Source organism: Misgurnus anguillicaudatus, chromosome 7, assembly GCF_027580225.2.
Source record: "Misgurnus anguillicaudatus chromosome 7, ASM2758022v2, whole genome shotgun sequence".
In the NCBI taxonomy this organism is placed as follows: domain Eukaryota; kingdom Metazoa; phylum Chordata; class Actinopteri; order Cypriniformes; family Cobitidae; genus Misgurnus; species Misgurnus anguillicaudatus.
Genome location: NC_073343.2, coordinates 29,468,479 through 29,490,459, shown reverse-complemented (window position 1 = coordinate 29,490,459; position 21,981 = coordinate 29,468,479). Strand labels below are relative to the sequence as shown.

General features: G+C 36.1%; 1 protein-coding gene across 1 annotated transcript in view; it reads left to right on the top strand.

Moving 5' to 3' along the window:
• mdga2a (MAM domain containing glycosylphosphatidylinositol anchor 2a) overlaps positions 1-21,981 on the top strand; it is a 232,707-nt gene that overhangs the window by 190,296 nt on the left and 20,430 nt on the right. Inside the window, exons 11-12 of the mRNA XM_055171404.2 lie at positions 7,619-7,796; positions 20,626-20,646. Of these exons, the coding sequence (XP_055027379.1) occupies positions 7,619-7,796; positions 20,626-20,646 (199 nt within the window). The remainder of the gene's footprint in view (positions 1-7,618; positions 7,797-20,625; positions 20,647-21,981) is intronic.

Genomic DNA, 21,981 nt, shown 5'->3' with positions numbered 1-21,981 from the left:
ATTGTGATACTTTGCTTTTCCTTCTGCTTCTGGTAGCTTTGCCACAGGTACCTCAGAGAAGAGCTGTGATGAAGCCTGTCGCATGTGTTTTCTGGCAAAATAGATTAAAGAAGGTATCATGCGCTGTGCCGTTTTGCCAGATGCTGCTGTTGTAAGTTTAATCAAGCAGTCGGAAACTATTATAGCTATATTTAAAGCAATAGTTCATGGACAAATGAAAGCTTTCACTCGTATGTCTTTCCAAACCCTGTGATTTTGCTTTTTCTGTGGATGACACCAAATGCATTTGTGAAGAATTTTATTGGTCATTCTTTTCCGTATAATAACTGCAATGAATGGAGTCTGAGCTTTCCTGTTTAAAAAATGATGCAAAAAAGCAGACAATTATAGTAAAAGTGGTTTATAATGACTTGTGCATTGGGTGAGAAAATGCCAAAAATAGGAGTTTAAAATTAGTAAATAATTTTTTGGCTTTAGTTTTTTATAAATTGGGTAATGTAGTCGCGGTACTACAGATGAACATAAAACCTCATTTTATGCAAATGTTTTCTCTTAATTGATGAAATAACTCGTCAATGACAGGGAAAGAGTTAAATTTGCAGTGTGTATTGTTTAGAAAATAAGTATTTGACACATCAGCATTTTTATCATATTTCTAAGTGGGCTATTGACACAAAATTTACACCAGATGTAGCCATCAAGGAAAAAATTGAATTCATACAAAGAAATCAGAACATTTAAGTATACAAGTTGAGTCATAATAAATAAAACTGAAATGACACAGGGAATAAGTATTGAACACATGAAGAGAAGAAGGTGCAAAATGACATAGAAAGCCAGGAGATCACCTGCAATCTGTCAGTATTAAGAGAGAAACCCTGCCCCCCTATCAGTACTAATTGATATCAGCTGCTTTAGTCTTAATTAATGGCCTATAAAGGCTTCTCATTACCCAGGAGGCACACAGGAAAGACTTCATGATGGGTAAAAGCAAAGAACTCTCTCAAGATCTTCGTAATCTTATCTTTGAAAAGCATTTTGAAGGGAATGGTTATAGGCGCTTTCCAGAATGCTGGATGTTACTGTGAGCACTGTGGGGGCCATGTCCAGAAATGGAAAGAGCATCAGTTCACCATAAACCGGCCACGATCAGGTGCTCCATGTAAGATCCTTGTCCAAAGAGTCCAAAGAATAAAAAGGAGAGTTCTCCAGGAGCCAAGAACCACTCGGGCAGAACTTCAGGAAGACCTTGCATCAGCAGGCACTGTTGTTTCAAAGAAAACTTTAAGCAATGCACTGAACCACCATGGCATCCATGGACGCTTACAATGCAAGACTACATTGCTGAGCAAAAAGCGTGTTGAGGCTCAGTTAAAGTTTGCGAAAGAACATTTGGAGAAGCCTGTGGATTATTGGGAGGCTATAGTATGGTCAGATGAAAGCAAATTTTACTTTTTGGCAGTCATTCTACACACCATGTTTGAACAAGAAATGGCACTGCCCACCACCCCAAGAACGCCAAACCAACAGTTAAGTTTGGGGGTGGAAGCATCATGGTTTTGGGGCTGCTTTTCAGCAAGGGGTACTGGCAGACTTTATATTATTGAAGGCAGGATGAATGGTGAAATGGACCGGGACATTCTGAATAACAATCTGCTGTCATCTATCAGAAAGCTGAAAAAGCAAGACAATGATCCCAAACACAAGGCCAAGGAAACAATGAATCACCTGACCTAAATCCCATGGAAAATCTATGGAGAGAACTGAAGATCAAAGTTCATAAAAGAGGCCCAAAGAACCTTCAAGATTTAAAGACGGAAGTATGGGCCAGAATCACTCCTGACCAATGCAGACAACTGGCCTCTCCATAAAAGAGTATATAAAATTCTACAAAGTATTAAATTAAATGTGTTCAATACTTATTCAATTTTCCCTTTATTTATTATGACTCAACTTGTATACTTAAATGTTCTGATTTCTTTGTATGAATTCAATATTTGTCTTGATGGCTACATCTTTTGGAAATTTTATGTCAATAGCCCACTTAGAAATCCCCTTACTGATAAAAAATGCTGATGTGTCAAATGCTTATTTTCCCTGCTGTACATAACTATATTATCAGTAATGTATAAAGACCTTACAAAATGGACCACAATGATTTTATTATTATTTACATACACTGTAGGTCCCCTTACATGAAAGTCAGCATTTTGTGTCACCATGTTTCTAAAATAGCTCTCATTGGACTAACCGCATTCGTCAGTATGTTTTCTCAGACAATGACATGTATGTCCTGTGGAAGCTACTGTGGCTTCTCTATGCATTTCGATGGTGATGCTAAATGCAGTATTAATGTGAAAATTAACCTTTTTATAAAGTTTTACTGTTTACAAAACCATATGGGATTGAGGAACCATAAAGGAGAGAAAATGATGACAATTTTAATTTTGGGGTGAACTATCCCTTTCATTACTTTTAAATATCTAAATAGTGCCTCTGCATCGGTTATTGCACAAGAACTATTGACTTTCTTTGGGAAGAATACATTTTTTTTCATGCATGCAGTCAGCCAAGGTGACTTACACTACTATCACAATAGATTATTTTTCACATTCAACATCTTGAGTTGGATATTATATCAGCAGCACCAAAGTTGAAGTATAACGTCAAAACAAGTTCCTTCTTCAAGGTTATTTTGTCTGCGTGCTCTTCACACTATCCACCAGCGTGAGGGCCTTACGCTTCAATATTGGCCCTTCGCATCCACAACAAGGTTTGGAGTGTCTCGCTCAAGGATGTGTTAAGATTTGAGTGCTGTGTTGGATGAAATGGAAGGTCCCTGGAGCTATGAACGCTGCACCACATGAAAGAAAAACACGGTTGGGTTTTCACTTCTTTAATAAAATCGCACCCAAATGCTAAGCTGAAGGATGCTTCGAGTCGGGTGTTTTGTGCCAGCGTAAAAAATCTTGATTTTTCGTAACAAGTTTTGTTTGGAAAAGGTTTGCAGTCTATTTCAGCGTATGGAAACCATTGATATTGATTCTCTTCAGTGAGGCTTAATTGGGTTTTGGGCTCAGCAGTTTTACATAGATAAGATCAAGTGCTGCTTTGAGCGGCCTGTGATGATGCCACTCTCTAATGTATTGATTTTTTGCGTTATAAAAAGAAAAGCGGAAACGTCGGAATAACCCGTTGTCGTATGATGCATTGCATGAATAAGGTGCTTCGGGGGAAAAAAGGTCTATCTTTTCTTACATGTGCCCGTATCGATGCTTTCCCCTCTACTGCAGGCATGGAATTAGAAATCTCACAGAAGCAATAAACAGTAATTGGATTTGGCGATGGAAATCTCATTACCAGTAGAGAGAGAGAGACCCTGATGGGAACACTGGCAAGTTCTCAGGGCTATTGCTGCCACCTCCCCATCCCCTCGCCCCACTGACTTAACCAATCATCTTGTATTTCAATTCGGCGAGACCCGTAGTCGCGAGCACGACTGCCGGGGGGGAGTCCATGTATGCCTGTCACTCAGCCTAGCTCCAAGATAGTGTTTATGCGGCCAAGATCAACAATCATAACAAAAAATATTGTGTATCCACAGCCAATAGTTGTCACATGGCAAAAGTTCAAAGTTGCAAATGTTCAAAATTAATCTGCTGTTTCATCTGTCAAACTCTGAAGGCAATGCCCAAAAGAGCTTCATCATTTTTTGTTAAAAGCTTTTGTAATTTCTGCACCACTGATGACACCAAACAACACTGCAGAAATAAAGCCCGATTAAAACAAGTTTAAAACAACCTCATCCTCCGTTAATCACACAAACCATTCGTTTACAGCTGTGTCGGACCGCTCAAACAGATTGAGGTTATGTTTGGTGGTGCCAACAATGGCCAAACTTTTGCCAAAAGAGCTTTTGTATTTATCCCACACTGAATTTTTTTTTAAACATACAGTAAATCATTTAAATGAAAGATGTACAGGTACAGTGTCTGTCTATCCACTTGTTATGTCATGACATAAGGAATACTGTTTCCGCGTCCAAGCCTCCACTCATTTCAATAGAGGATAACATTTAAACAGCCATTTATTTATTCATATTACACAATTACGTGAAAAATGTATAAACTCACAGTGTACACTTTAGTCTCCAGTATCAAAGAATCACCGACAACAATGTATTAATAATTCGTAAATAAAACCATGTCCGTGAGTCTATGTCTGGTCATGTCGGATTTTGTTATGGAGATAAAAATTAGGATCGGGTATATATTACGATTGTATATTAAAGAGATTTTTCTGTTATTTACCATGTCATTTGAGATCAGTTGGACACAGAAGTGCTGCATGACGTCAGACTTAACAAGTGGATTAACAGTACACAAAATTCACGGTTCAGTATGTACCTCGGTTCGGGGTTCACTGTTCAATATGTTTTGGTACAACAGGGGAAAAACTACTATGCTATGTTCATGTGCATTGTTTTCTTATAATTCAATGGCCCTTCGTCAATTATTCCTTACATATGAAGAGTTTGGTTCCAAAACACAATTAATCCATTTTGACTAATTTCGGTAAAAACGGGTTTTCTATACCAAGAAAGTGACAAAATGAAAGCCACTATTTTCTGTAACAAACTTTCACATAGCATCTTGAGGTTATAATAATTTTCAAATATTTATTATAAAAACTGATTATTTCTTTCCACAAAATGCAATAAATCCATGACAAGTTTTTATTAAAAATACTATAAATCTATTGAATCAATAGCCTATATAAATGTGCATTCATCTTTGCCATGTTATATTCATTTAGTTGACTAGTTGTACACACTAATTAAAAATATAAACATTAATGTCATTAATCAAAACACTTACTTTGTCATATTAAGAACACTGTCATTGCTGATGTCATCCTTTGGGACATCGTCGATGAACTTTTTTGACAGCGATCAGCTGTAAAATGTTTTGGTCCTGCTCAATTTTCATTCACTTCAAGTAAAATAATGGAAAGATTTTCATAAGATCCCCTGGGATCAATGTGTTGGCATGACAGAAGCTTGATGCTGTTGGGAGTACAAGCAACAGCCGTCTTTTTTCCTTCGACCGAGTGCCTCTCACGAAAATTATTAGATTTTGATGGCTTACGTTTCTTCCCCGCCACAGAAAACCACCACAGGTTTATCAATGCCGTCAAAAGTATTATTTTGTTTTTGTTTGTTTGTTGATCACAAAGTACAAAGTAGATGAGGAAAACTAGGATTCTGTGTGTATTCAACGTGCCACCCTGATTGGTTATGCCGATTTATTGCATTCTGCAGAGAATAAAGACTGGTGTTTGTCGCGGTTTGGATAAAAAAGAGAAAAAATGACAGAATAACAGCGAATATCGGATGTTGCATAAAATTAAGAATTTATTTTTTATTACTGACCTGATACAATACTGATTTTGGTGGAAACTAATTTTTTAAAATGGTGTTTATCGAGTTTTGGAACCAAACTCTTTATATCTTAAACATAAATAACTGATATGCGGTTACTGAATAAATGAAAGCCCAGAGCTTTCTGAACTTCTCTGTTTTTGATGATTTTGGATTGTTTGTATACTTCAGAACGTCCGGGAAGGTTTCATACAGTTGGTTTAATGAGATATGGTTTCTACCACTGCACCATAATAATAATAATAACAGTGATGGCTCGTGGGTCATCCAAGCGCGCAAATTCCATGTGCATCACGTGTTTTGTCAAAATAAGTGCCTGCTGCACACGCGTCAAAATCGTTTATGATAAAAGAGACGCCCACGTTTACAAAATACACGCAAGACACTCCCTTAACAGTAAACTCTGGAACCACATACATGACGGGCTACATACATGTTGTGACGAACTTCGCATTGAGTGCCCTCGTCACCAGCCGCCACTAAATAATAATAATAATAATAATAATAATAATAATGAAAAGCATCACCAAAAATCAATTTATACTTCCTCCAAAAGTTGAAGGGATACAGTAAACCTCTAATTTTGGACTAAATTGGCTTGTTGTAAAAAGTTAATGGAGAGGGTCAGGAAGCAAAAGCGTCCTGTCAAAACCAATTACCAACCTCACGCATCTCACTATAAACATAATAATGTTTATTTCTTGCCCATTCAGAGACTTTTGTTAATTCTCACCTCCTTTACCTTCTTTCCAAATGCAAATTTCACTTCCAATTTTGATTCATGACCATTATTGGCCAGCTGCATTGTAAGAGGAATATTTCAACCTGAGTCAAAGAAGATTGCGTTCTCATTTACAAACAAATAGTCCATAATAGCTCCATAAGTCTTGTGGTTACATTAAAATGCTCACAAAAAGAAAAATGATCAGCCATTTTTAATTGTATGCATAGTTTGTCTTATATTGTAATATAGTCACTTTTTATTTTTTATTTTTTGCCTTACATAGTGTATTTTTTCTTTTGGTTGCACATTCTGCAGAATATACCACTCTGCAAAAAATGACTTTCTTACTTCGAAGTAGATATTCTTACTATTTTAAAACAAGAAAATAACAAATTTTTAGACAAAACATATCAAATTTAAGTGAATTTGTGCATAAAACAAGCAAAAAAATCTGCCAATGGAATAAGAATTTTTTCTTGAATTTACTTAATACAAGAAAAAATCAGCAAAAATGTCATACTATTTTGCTTGTTTTAAGCACAAATTCTCTTAAATTGTATATTTTTTATCTAAAAACTAGACTTACTTTCCTAGGTCATTTGCTCATTAAGAAAATACATCTTGATTTAAGAATTTTTGGATATTTCTACTAAAAACAAGACAAAAATACTAAGAAAGTCATTTTTTGCAGTGCAGATATATATTTCACTACATGTTATATATGCATATACCTGTGTATGTGACAAATAAATATAATCTTTAAAAAAAAGATTTTTATAATAATAGTATTTTGAAAGTTTTGATTGATCTTACGGAGTAATCCTATATTTTGATGTATAAACTGCAAAAAATTATTTTCAAGAAAACAATTTCTTAGTATTTTTGTCTTGTTTTCAGTAAAAAAAATAAAAAAATTCTTAAATTAAGATGCCTTCTCTTGATGAGCAAAATGACCCAAGAAATAAGTCTAGTTTTTAGACCAAAAATATCAAATTTAAGTGATTTTGTGCATAAAACAAGGAAAAAAATCTGCCAATGGGGTAAGCAAATTTTTCTTGGATTTTTCTTGAACTTAGTGTTTAAAAGAAAATTTTCAAGATTTTTTGCTTACCCCATTGGCAGATTTTTTTTGCTTGTTTTATGCACAAAATCACTTAAATTTGATATTTTTTCTCTATAAACTAGACTTATTTTCTTGGGTCATTTTGCTCATTAAGAAAAAGCATCTTGATTTAAGAATTTGTAGATATTTTTACTGAAAACAAGACAAAAATATTAAGAATTTTTTTTCTTGAAAATAATTTTTTGCAGTGTAGTTGGATGTATCATTTCTCTCCCGATGACTCAAAGAGGATTGGTCGACAGTTATTTATGTGCGCTTTGCTTGATGCTTAATCATAAGGTGTAATAAAAAAGTTTACAAAATCAACCTGGATTTATGTTCTCCTGTTCAGACCGGGCATCAGAGGTGGTGGGAACAGGAAATCCCAATAGAAGACAACATCCAAAAAGGAGAACTGCTCACCTATAACCTCACTGAGCTCATAAAACCAGAAGCCTACCAGATCCGCCTCACGCCAATAACACGATTCGGAGAAGGAGACTCGACTGAAAGAATCATTCGCTACAGCGGTAAGTCAAAGCTTTCAGATGATTGTGGTTGGGGTTTTGCGGTGTTTGTTTAGCTGTTGTTTAGGTTCGTTGTAGTGTTACATAAAACATTTGAACGTAGTGGAGATTTTGCTAGAAGAAAGACAATCTGTAGAAAAGCTCACTGTCCAAATATGTTGCATTCTGGTATATAACTTTGATCTTAGGAAAGAGTTCAGAATAAAACCGTGCTGGTGTATTGACTGATACTGACAGAGATACAGTGTCTATGTATTTTTGTGTGTGACTGAGATGTTTTTGTGAACCCTTAATGTGCTTTTAGTCCCATTACTCAATGTATATACACAACCCTGCCTCAAGGCATTCTGTGGTATAGTCACGAAATATTTGATTTATTTATTTGTGTTTATGGACACGATTTTCAACTTTCTTGTGTGTCATTGAGCACAAATTTCTTTTTGTCTCACTCAGCACAAATTTCTATAAATAGTTATCCTAGCAAGACGTTCTGTTTTTGTCATTTTATGGATTGTTTTTTTCCTTTTATATTTTTAAATCATTGTCGCTTGGGGTTAGGGTAAGATTTGGAGTTTTGGTTAGGATGTTATTTTATGTACTGGTTTCTACATGCTTTTTTCCGATTTTTAAAGAGCACCTTTTTCATTGTTAAAAAACAACGTTATTTTGTGTATTTGGTATAATACAATGTGTTTGAGTGGTTTGGTTAAAAAACACATTATTTTCCACATACCGTACATTTCTACACATCCAGATTTTACTCTTTTTCTAAAACGCGTGGATTTGAAAAGCTCTGTGGCTCTGATTGGCCAGCTAATCTGTACGTTGTGATTGGTCTGAATACATCTGACGTCAGCAGGAAATGTGACGCTCCTTACCATGTTTAAAAGATTTGTGCACAATGCAATGCTAACAGGAGTTAACTTACAGGTGTGAGTCTGAAACAGAAGGAATTATGATGTCGGTCTTGTCTACATCACCAATACCAGGAATATACTGCAAAAAATGATTTTCCCAAGAAAAAATGTTCTTTGTATTTTTGTCTTGTTTTCAGTAAAAATATCTAAGCATTCTTAAATTAAGATGCCTTTTCTTGATGAGAAAATAAGTCTAGTTTTTAGACCAAAAATATCAAATGTAAGTGATTTTGTGCAAAAAACAAGCAAAAAAAATCTGCCAATGGGATAAGCAAACTTTTCTTGAATTTTTCTTGAATTTAATGTTTTTTGAAAAATGTTCAAGACTTTTTTGCTTTTTTATGCACAAAATCACTTAAGATTTTTTTTTCTTGTTTTATGCACAAAATCACTTAAATTTAATATTTTTGGTCTTAAAACTAAACTTATTTTCTTGGGTCGTTTTGCTCATCAAGAAAAGCATCTTAATGTAAGAATTTTAAGATATTTTACTGAAAACAAGACAAAAATATTTTTTTCTTGAAAATAATTTTTTGCAGTGTAAACTGTTGCCTACAATCCGTGTGTTTGTTGTAGTCCAAGAAAAGAGATTTGCGTTGAAAATGATAACTTGCGTTATCGTTTACTTTGGGGGTATGTACCTTTTGCATATCGTTAACATGTACTAATACACACCTAAACATCAAAGGAAATGTGAATCAGACCATTGGTGCGCTTTAAAATATTTTTGCTTGAGTTTGTGGATAGAGTTGGGGTTTGGGTTAGGAGTGTCCGAAACAGAAGTTTGGAGGCAGTTGTAGCCTAGTGGTTAGAGAGTTGGGCTTGTAACCCGAAAGTTGCCGGTTTGAAACTCAAGGCCAGCGGGTTGCTAGGATAGCTGTTCACTACTCACTGGGATGGGTTAAATGTAGAGGTCACATTGCGAGTACGTGTTACATGCTTGTCACTTTCAGTTTCACTTTCAAAGTCGTTCTTACTCCATGTGCAATGAAAAAAAAAACAATACATAACAATGTTTATAGAAATTTGTGCTCAATGAGACGAAAAAAGCAGAAAGTCGTCTCCATGAACATGAATAAATAAATAAAATATTTTTTAACTACAGCATGACTTGCCTGGAGATTGGGTTGATATACACATAGTGACCCTGTCTGTGAAAAAACCCAGCTAAAGTCATTTTTGTGATTTCCTATTTCTACATCAAAATCATCCCACATAATGTAAAGATCATTTTGTTAAAATACACCTTGATATCTTTAATATTTACTGAATAAGGTCATGTCAAAAATTTAAGTTTAAGTGAAATCAAACTTTGATGCATCAAATCTCATCATTAGATTATAAGACTAGCCAGGGCCGGCGTCAAGGGGGGGGCATTCGCGGGCAGTGCCCCCCCCCCCCCCCCCGAACAGGTTGTTGTGCCCCCCCTACAAAGTTTTTTATTACATTGAATGTTTCATGACTTGTAATGTAATCAAATGAGGAAAATATAGTTGATATATGTTTTCTTTAATTAAAATAGACCAGTTTCTCTGATTGGATGTATTGCTGCGTCTCACTTACGTCTTTAGCATATTTGTGACTTGATACTAGCAACGTGTTTTTTCGCGGCATTTTATGGATCGTGTAAAATATGGATATTAGAACATTTAGAACGAACCAGCACCGTCTGCTTCATCTTCATGCAAACACAGACTGGCTCAAACTCGGAGATTAGAGGTCGAGGTGGAATTTACAAATCTACAGGACACTGTTTTAAGGAAGTTTAATGTTCTTACACACCGTCTTCAGCTATTTTAAAGGTAAGTTAGCGTTGTTTTAAATTACGTAAGCTTAAATGTGAAGTGTGGCTATAGACCGTTAACAGCATTACGACGTGATTATGGTAAAGCGGCTTTTTTAAAGCTAGGACGCGATGTGCGCTGCGCTATGAAACCCATTCATTTCAATGGCTTGCGCCGCGCGAGGGCGGTTTGTTGTTGCGTCGAGCCAAGCGCGAGCGCAGCGGAGCTCAGCCTGTGCTCACGCCGCTGTCGAAGTTCAATAGTTTTGCGCATAGTTTGTGGTCTTTTGCACTTCATACGGGAAATGAGCTGACAGTCTGTACTAGTTGTATGAGTGTGTGCTTGCTGTATTTGTTGTTTTAATGTCTTGTTTTTGCAAGTTATTGTTGCTATTGCGTGCCCCTGTTGGAAGCTGAGTGCCCCCCTGTTAGTTATGGTCTGGCGCCGGCTCTGAGACTAGCCTGGATTTCACTGACAGGGTCACATATATTTTGAGATTATCAAGCAAAAACCTGCATATCTGCCATATAACCAGTCTATGACATTTTAATTATTCATCTATGTACTAGAGACCTCTGCTGGTTGTGTATGTGATAAATAAGTCACTCATCAAATGACTTGCAGTTTATTGCTATATAGTTATATCTAGTTATCTCTTTAGCTGAAACAACTATTGAGTAGTTCATAGATTGATTTCTTTCCTTTGTGTTTGTTTAAGAAGCCAGTCAAGACGCAGGTAACGTATATCAAGTCACCTTAACCCTACGTGTGTGTTGCTTGAATCATTTTTTAATGGAAACCAATGGTAATGTGCTTTATGACCTCACTTAATGACTGTACTGTATGCACACGGACACGTTCAGTTATTGTGCACACTGTTCAGATATCAAGGTTTCACAGCTCCAGTGTTTTGTGAAATTAGAGACTCACTGAAGGTTCGGATTTTGAGTCCTAGCTTTTGGATAGTGCCATGAAATACTTTTGGCAATTTGGCATGGCATGCAGGGTTGTTAACTTGCTCACACTGAAATACGGTACAAAAGATGGCCTGCCGCCACAGTGCGAATATAGTTTTGTGTATACAGTGTATTTAAGCCATTTGTCAGAATGATAGCTAATCTCCTAATTAAATATTAATTTATAACTCTTGTGGCTTGGCAACATATGTTAGGTTTATTAATAGTTTGTTAATTTACAGCAGGTACTTTTAACACAGTCCTTTAATTGAACCATTGCCCCTAAGATTTGTCTAGTTAAAAAAAGGTTTTGCAGAGTTTAAATAAAACACACTTACAGGCTATGAATCAAGAACTGACAGGTGGATGACATCAAAGTACAACGAGAGCATTTTGATAGCAGTCTCTTCTGTATTATTTCTCGAATCGCTCTCGCAGGATTTTTATGTTATCTGCCTCTCGGTTCTTGTGGCACCACATGAAGTCGAACAAGCCTATTGTAGATCAGCATAGCAATCAAAAAACGGGACGCGGGAGGTCCCGTACTGGAAAAATAAATTAGGCTCAAAATATGGGACATCCCGGCTAATACGGGACAATTGGCAACCCTAAGTGTGACATGCCATATACCATAACAACTATCATAAGCACTATGTAGGTAGGGGTGTGATGAATAACAAAAGTCATGGTTCAGACCACATTTTACATTTTTAAGGCACGGATTACAAATTACAAACATTTATAAAAAAAGAACAAAATTGCACATTATATAAGGTCTAAAAATAGATACAGAAATTGAATCAAATGAATAATAACACTGTCTTTATTGTATAAATTAAGAGATACAAAAGTGATTTTTTCTCTTTGTCTTGGGTTGTTTGATTAACATTAATGACACAGACTTAAGTAGGTTAATTGAGGTTACTGTCTCTTTAAGACCAAAAAAGCACAGACTGGTTTCTGACTGTAATCTATACATACACTTAAGACATAAACAAATGTTTTGATTAGAAAAAAGAATACTGTGGAGATCATTTTGTTTGTATGTACCCTGTCAATAACAAAGATTTGATGTTCGCTTGCTTTTTTGAAACCCTTCTCTTCGTTTATGCACTTTTGAGTGCACTTAAATGCTTGCGCACACACAGACGGAGGGCGTATTCCAAACAGCGCAGTAAAACGGTCGCCCTTCATAAAACGTTACGTTGTTTTTCAGTGCTCAATTCGGCAAATGTATGTTAATGGACTACAGTATGGGACACAGTAGCGCAACTCTCTCTAAAGTTTACACATCAAGAGTTCTGATCTTTGAAGGGCACAGGGATGATCACGTCTGATTGGAGCTGGACCGGACACATTAACCGCATGTGCGTCTGTTTGTACAGAAATCTGCTCACTTTAGCGCCTTTTGCAGTTAAATTGTTTAAAATCAATTGAATGTTAACATTTGCAAGCCTTTAAAACACATGCAAATTATAAACTTTCCCTATTTAAATTTGCATAGTAATCTACCCGTAGGTCGTGTTCCATAAGGATCACGGATCAACTGCGATCCGTCACACACTAACACTATGCATGCATGCATACATACATATAATATGACTTTAAAATATGATTTTTTTTATAAAGAAATGTTAACAAGATATTTGCTCCTTTTCAATTCATAAGAATTAGCCAACTTGTAAAATGTAAACAAATGTGCTTGAGACTAGAATTAGAAAAAGTAGTCTATAGGAAAAAGGAACAAAAATGTGATTTTCATTTATGCCCCTCATAATTTATTCAGTCGCCCACCCATGTTATCTGAAGCCCTATGGCTCTACAGCATCCTTGTGTCCGGTAATCGAAATACTAGCGTTAAAAAATTGAAAATGTCTCATTCCATAATACTCTTTCTCTCTCTTTCTCTCTCTCTTTCTCTCTCTCTTTCTCTCTCTCTTTCTCTCTCTCTCTCTCATTGTGCCAGAGGGCTCATATAGGAAAAGACCATCTGTATGATGCAATGACTTTCACACCAGGAGCGTTTCAATCAAAGAGTCCGACTTTTGCCGCCGTGACATTATGCATTTTAATTGCCTCAAATAGCCTGGAGAAGGTGATAGCAAAATCCCACCAGTCACAATCAATATCCTAGCGTTCACAATCATGCACTGACTTTTAAGCTTTGGTTGAAGAAGTCTGTAAGGATACCTTCTGCGTGACTAATGATTTTATAATGTTGAAATAACACTGATATTTTATGTCACAAACGGAGAATATTAATTCCATCAAGCCGAATTATAAGTCATTTGGGATTTGAATAGTCTAAAAAAATGTTTGGTTGTATTCAACGTTGGGTCAAATATGGACAAACTTAACGGTTGGGTTAAATTAACCCAGACAATGGGTTGACCCAACAATTGGATAAAACAACACAGCATTTTAGGTTAAATCAACCCAGCATAGGTAAAATTACAACCCTGGGGTTCATCTGTTTTTTACCCAACGTTGGGTTGAAAGTAACCCAGCATTTTTGTGTTCAAATCCCAAATAACGTTGTATAATTTGGCTGATCAATATACTATGTTATGTTCGTGAAATAAAATATCAGCATTATTTCAACACCACTGTAAGTGAATTAGTACAATCTTAGAAATAAATGAACAAAAGCTGTGAATGGGTTGGTAGTACCCTTTCAAAAAGTACAACTTTGTATCTAAAGAGTGCATATTACCTGAAAGGTACATGTTACCAAATGTATACATATCTGTACACTGTAAAAAAAATTCTGTAGAAATTACAGTATTACTGGGTATTACTGGCAACTAGCTGCCAGTAACTTACCATAGATTTTACATTTATGTTATTTACTGGTAACATTTTGTTCAAAGTCAAATGAACATGAAACATTTTTAGACTTTATCTTCTACAGTAAGTTACTGGCAACCAGCTGCAAAATTACAGCAAATTTTTTACAGTGTACGGAAATGGTACATACAGTATAAGGACCTTTTTAAAGGGTACCATCCCGGTGACAGCTTTTTTACCTTATTTCTTACCTTTAAAAACAAAATGGCTTTTACTTTTAATACATTTGTAATACTCAAAATAGATATTTGTAACTGTGCAAGTTTCAATCAGATTCTTACTGTAATTCATTCAGATATCGATGTGTCAGTAAATATTTGACATGACAGTAAACATTCAACTGTATCTGCAGGTGTTGACCTATATTGAGAGGAGAAAGCAAGTAAAAACACATTTTATACGAGAATAGAAAGACCAGGGTGCTGAAAAATACATCGAAAACATTTGAAAAACCTTAAAGAGATTAATCTAAAATGTGTCCTTGGTACAGCACATGAACTTTTGTTTTTTTAAATCTCTAGCTTGTTTTTTTCCATGTCTTAAGGATCTGTTTTACAGTTTCCAGTGAATAAAGGACAATTATTTTTTATTTCTCTTATTTTTTGGTATTATATTGGAAATGCAATGCATTGCAATATGTGGCAAACGCCAAGCAATGTTTGTAAAGACTCGCAGTGGCTTCAGCTTGGACACTGCCAAACAAATTAACAAGCTACTAAGAAGAATTGATGGACTGTGTCATTTGGTATCATTGCTTAAAGCAGTCGTTCAACACATAAACTTGCTGCAGTCTGTAGATTGCTTTGGAAAGCCACCAACTGGCAGCTATTTATGAGTCTTTCAGAGAATGCAAACAGGCCGAGCATACTGTTAACAAGCTATTAGAAATGTATTGTCAGACCGTTTGTACACCTCTCCGCACCTTCAATGTTATTAAGTTGTACTAAATGTCAGTGTTTGTTTACTGACAATATAAATATTCAGCGACCGGTCATGGCAGTTGCTTACTATTATGTTACTATTTTAAAATGTTTTTTCAAAATACATTTCAAGCTTCAAGCAAGTGTAAATATTTATATACACTGTCAGAAAAAAATGTCAGAAAAGCTGTCACTGCACTACCCAGTCTCACAAAGTTTTGTGATATAGTCACGTATTTTTTTTATTCTTTTTTCGTGCTATTATCACGTTTTTTTGTGATCGTATAACGAATTCCTGTTTTCGTGTGATTATCACGTATTGGTTACTCAACTGCTTTTTCCTATTTTTAAACCATTGTCGCTTCGGTTTAGAGTTAGATTTGGTGCTTGCGTTAGAATGTCACTTTATATATTGGTTTAATCTATTTTTTCTGCTTTAGTTTTTTTTTGTCGCCTGGCGTTAGGGTTAGAGTTGGGTTTGGTTAGGCATTTTATGTCAATCTAATCCTTAACCAAAGCGACAATGGTAAGAAAATAGGACAAAACAGTTGAGTAACCAATACGTGATAATCACACGAAAACAGGAATTCGTTATACGATCACGAGAAAACGCGAAAATTTGTGATAATAGCACGAAATTTCGTGAGACTGGGCTGCATTGCACAGTACCCTTTAAAAAGGTCCTTATATATCTCATTTAGGTATACACTGTAAAAAATGTGCTGTAATTTTGCAGCTGGTTGCCAGTAACTTACTGTAGAAGATAAAGTCTGAAAATGTTTCATGTTCATTTAACTTTGAACAACATGTTGCCAGTAAATAACATAAATGTAAAATATACAGTAAGTTACTGGCAGCTAGTTGCCAGTAATACCCATTAATACTGTAATTTCTACAGACATTTTTTACAGTGTAGATAGGCACACAACTGGTGCACTTTTTGGTACCAACATCTACGTCTGATAATATGAACGGTTTAGGTTCAAATGTGTCGTTTTTGGACTACCTCAGTAATAGCTAGAGACCATTTTTTGACATTTTTTCTGATGGTGTATAAAGTCACAATTCTTTAGTGTTATAATTTGCTTAGGTAGAGATGAAATTTGATTTGTAATGTGTAATAGCGTGTGACATTTTAGTTTGATATTAAAATCCATTTATATTTAGAGCAGATGCAATAAAGTAACTCAAAATTAAAAGCGATTGCATATTATATGCATCTTAGCCCTTAATTAATTCAAGCAGTGGATCTTTCTTCTGCATTAACTGTGATTGCATTGCTTGCTTACATTGTAGTACCAATGGTTTCCTTAAAGGTGATGCAGTTTGTAAAACATACAGTAAAGTACATAAAATCATACTACATAATGAAAAGAACATTCTTTGAAAATATCACCTTGATATCTTTAATATTGACTGAGTAAGATCATGTGATAGATTGAAATCAAACTTTGATGCATTTATTCTCATTATTATGAGACTTTAGCCTGGATTTCACAGACAATCAACTATCAATGACATGAAAAGTGTTGCTTAACTCTTTTTCCCACCATTGACGGGTTATCTCATCAAAAGAAATCACATCCCTGCCAATGATGAGTTTTTACGGCAATCTATATTTCTAATATCCACTAAGTGGCGCTTTTCAGGGCCGTTCACATTATAACGATAACTATAACTATTAAAAATATAGTTTAAAAAAAGAATAGCGGAGTTGACACCACAAATTTAACAATATAGATACAATGAAAAAAAATTTATCACTTTCTGAGTGATTTTTTTCCCACCTGATGAACGATAAACCATTAACAGCCAATCAAATCTTTTTAATTTCAAGTGCATGCGCACTTGAATTGACAGTAAAGCTCATTGCTGAGGTCTATAACATAAAATGCGCTGATGCAGTTGCTGTGAAATTGACTACGTAGGCTAATGCTTTTTATTCTACTACATTAACTACACCAAAAGGTAAGAGATTAAACAAAGTATTAGATTAACTGTTTAGTTACGCGAAATGCAGCCTGTTGAGGACATCTGCTGGCTACCCGCTGTGTAAATGCAACACGAACAGCGTATTTGCATATTCAGTGACAACTGCAAAAGTTTTTATTAGAAGAAATATGCAATATTAAAGGGAAGTGATTTGCGCAAGTGCTGTGCGCGTGAACGAATTAGCATAAATTTATCGTTATTGTTCGGTGATGTGGACGCTAATATAGTTATCATTATAGTTAACGTTATAGTTATCGTTATAATGTGAACGGCCCAAAAACAGTAAAAAAAAAATTATATGTTTTGATCATCGCTCTGAATCTGATCTATAACAAAAGTCCTTTACTAAAATCCAATTATGCTCAATTATTATTGCTATTTTTTTTAAACCTACCCATATTTAAGAGGTGGTAAAAAGAGAACAAATGAAGATATGAAAAAAATTTAAAATTAAAGCAGAGGGTCTGGAAAGATTAATTTTTTTATAATGAAAATCATAAAAAATGCTTTTAAACGCTTGCGGGAAAGAGTTAATTTTTCTTTGCTAAAGTCAGCAGCCGCAGATGATAGGCATGCATTGCATTCACAATAGTGTTTATTAATTTTTTGTAAGCTTTTGTTTTCGTGTGGTATGCATTGCTAGGATTTGCTCGAGCTCTGTGTTGAAATATTGTGTCGGAGTGCCTCTGGGTTTCATATTGGTATCTCCAAACCCAGTATCTGTGATAAGACGTGTTTCCTGCATAAATACTGCATTGCTGCAGTTTATTACGCAGCTCTGTGTTGTTATCTCGCTCGTTTTAATCATAGGCCTAAATATAGTGGAATTTCTCCTTAAAGCTTGTCTCTGAGCGGGACGCCGGTGAACGCTCTTGAAGCGAGAGATATACTGCGTCTAATTGCTTGTGTGTTTAATGTTGTTGACGTTCTGTTTTTCCATCCTGCTCTGATAGTTCTGGATGTTCTTTTACGGGGAAAGCGAGAGGCAGAAAACGTAAAGGGAAAAGATGGAGTCCATCAATTATCGTGTGTGTTAATTCACCACGTGTTTCCAAATATGCAACATCTGCTTGGTTAAAGCAAGACAGGCCTCCTCCTTAGCTCATTTAGAAACATCTGGGCAGTTTACTTGAAGGGAGATGTAACCGTTGCTAAATTAGCTTCAAGATTGCAATTTTGTTAAAGGAAGTAAGAGCGAGCCGTGAATAGTTATTATGAAATGTGATTAGTGAGGAAGAACGTGAGAGACATTTTGATCGTGGCTGTGTTGTTGTGAAACTAATGTTTAGATGAACATTGTTCTGTGTGCTTTGACAGAATCACATTCATAGCTTTTTTCCCTCAAGGTTGCTTTGAGATCCCATCACTCATAAATGTATACTTTCATTTTTCATATCTGTTTATGTAAGCATATATGATGAATGTGATGTATTTAAAAAAATCTCATAAAACTGTGGCCCCCCAGTTTGAGATCCACTGCCTCATGCTATATCATATCAAAATCTTTGGCATTTGCTAGTCATTAGTTGGGCTAAACTGTTTTTGAGTCATTCACCACAACAGCCATGCGACCCACAGTTTGAAACTCCCTGTTTTATGCTGCGTTCACACCAGCCGCGGTAGAGACGTCAAACGCGAGTGATTTCAATGTTAAGTCAATGTAAAGACGCGCGTCTGGAGGTCCCGCGGTGCGAATGAGGCGTTTAGCGCGGTGTGTCTAGTTCGTGCTAATTGAGCGTTGCCACGGGAAACGCGAGAGTTCAAAAATCTGAACTTTTGCAGAAAAATGCACTGCGTTAACCAATCAGGAGCTTGCTCTAGTAGTGATGTGATTACAGGAAGCATGCAGAGTCGCAGAAGCCCCTCCCATGACGCAATTTTCTGTGTGAATGTCTCTAATGACTAGAATTTCACGCTCGAATGAAGCAAGGAAACTCAAAATGTTCATACGTCCAATTTGACTTTTGTTGCAGTTTGAGTTAAATCACTCCTCAACTTGACCCATCTTTGTTTTTACCGTTGCAAATAGAAATACCTATGACGCAGTTTTTTTACCTGATGGGAGGGGTTCTGGTGGACCAATCACAGCACTTACGGTCCGCGTAGAACTGACGCGCTGTTAAAAATTTTGCGAGGTCCACGTTAGGCTACGCAGAGCTACGCACAGGCTAAGGATAACCTACGGCGTAGCTACGACATAGAGCTTACGAACGACTATAAATCGGGCTTTAGTTGGACTAATGATCTGTTGTATCTAACAAAATAAAAAACAAAATAAACTATGCTAATCCCTTTATGGTTCAGTCTGATTGCTCTTCCTGCTTTAGGTCAGGGATTGTGGTCACTTTAATCTCCCGAAAGCATCAGACCTTTAGCCCGAATCGAAGCAGCTAGTTTTCAGCAAATGTGAAGAGAGATCATATTGTATATAAGCAGATGTTTAGATGAATAGACTCTAACAGTGCTTATCATTTAAAAATTGGGTTTTATGTAACCAGAGATTTTATACCCCTGCTTTGAATCTTCTGTAAACTTTTACTTCCTTATTTGTATCATCAAATTTGTGTGGCGTTTCTTTTCCCCACAGCTCTCAAAACAGACACACTGTCAACCCCTCGCGAACATCTGCTAGGTTTGAACGCTGTTGTGCTAATCTCTCTCATTATAAAAGCTCGATCAAATGCCAAAAGATCAAATCCCACAATGCAACTGTACTCATTTAACTCTAGGATCAAAATCTGAGAGACATAATTAACATATTTCTCGAAATCCTTCTAATACAGTTACAGCCGTGAACGTAAAATTACATTTCAAACATTTTAAGATCCTTTAGAGAACGTCTGTTGATTTTTATTACCATGCATAAAAACACACACCGCAATTGGTACTTTCAGGGGAACAAAGCGTATTTTCAGACTTTTATTTTGTTTATTTTTTTGTGTTCTCTCACGACACCGGGCTTAGTCAGTGAAACGGGGATACGGTTCAGTGTCACTATCTTTTGCACCCATGCCCTCTGAAACCTTTCTTCCACAATGCACTTTAGCCCTCAATGAGACTGCCTGCAAGCACGCGGCTTTCTGCTCCGCTCAGATAGGCCGCTTTGGAATTGAATAAGGAGAGATACAGGTCTTTATGGTTCACCTGAGCATTGCACAGACCCGTAGCGACCTCTCCCTACACAAACACTCCCTTCTGCACCGACGCACTATTTCATTCCGGCTATAAGCGTGTGATACATGATAATGATGCCCAATGCATCCACAATACGCTACACTCCAAGGGCGAACAGCATTCTGGTCTCTCCGTGTCCCCGGCTGTTATTTACTAATATGGTTTATTATTAAACTATTAACTATAAGCCTTCTTCAGCATGGATATCGCATTCATAACTTGTTTTCTCTTTTGTGTTTCAGCGCCGGTGAATCCTCATTGGAGTGAGTATGTTTTGAATTTGTATGAAATAGCAATGAGACCACTTTAATGAAAGTATTGATTTTGCCAGTAGGGTCAATGACAAAAAAAGCTCTTAAAAATCTATTTTAAAAAAAAATGCATATTTTTGACTCAGGAACAATGTGTTTAGATCACTACATTTCAATATTTTTTCACAATATTTTTTATATCCCCGTTCAAAAAAAATAAAATGTCACGTGGTACAACCAGTCATTGTTTATTTGCCAGATAAGTTTTATGCGCTCACTGCAGTGTCGGCGCCAGAGAATACAGAATGAGGGGGCCTCCTATTTTACTGGTGGGGCACCTGGTTCATCTTATTATTTTATTATTATTATTACTACATGGCACTGTAAAATGCTTGGTACTGATTGGCCACTGGCCAGTCGCAACATTCAAAGGTATTTTATTCCTTGAACAACCGCCTGAAACACAGCCTCACCCGGGTACTGCGAGTGCGAGCGAGTCACGTTAACACGGACAGTTTAATACCAACGAATTAATACAGAATAAATATGCATAATTGATAACGTATATGAGATTGTATTTACAATGATTAAACCGAATGTTCCTCTTTTGACTTTTAACTTGTTTTAACGCGTCTGGAAACGTTTTGCCAGAAGGTTTGCATTTCTTAAAAATAAGCTAATAAAAGACATCAAATCAAAATGTTATGTCTATATATTTACTCATATAGCAACTAGCCGTGAAATAAGCAGGATTGATACAGCCAGCCAAGTTGTTGTCGCAAATAAATCCCTCACTATAGTAAAACCATAACTTATAATGACGTTAAAGTGCAAGACTGGATAACTCACGCAAATCATAAAGACCAGTACACAACCAAATAACAGCAAAAGAAAACAATGTTACTGACATATCTAACACCAGAATTAATGCGTTTTACCTTCAGAAGAGCTGCAGGCGACGAGAGGACTTTTTAAAACTTTTTAAGAAGGTCCTTTTATTTTTCGTGAAATTTCTTCGTCTTGCTCAAATGCCAAGACTTACAAGTATACATTATTTAGACAGAAAATGAGTTGGCGATTGAGCCCCCGAATGTGACAGTAACTTTCAGTGCAGACAAAACACTGGGGATACCTTTAAGAATTTGTGTTGTTCAAATGTAGTGGCTGGGTGTATGTAACTGGCTGACTATGTTAGCATTTGTTACCTTTTTATCATCCGCCTCGGCTATCGTGGCGGTAGTTGTAACAGTTCACTCGGGTTTGTTTACACGCAGTGATGAGCAGACAATGTGGTTCCGAAGCACATTTTTTTTTTTATTTCAACGAAACAGTCTCCATCGCTTTCTT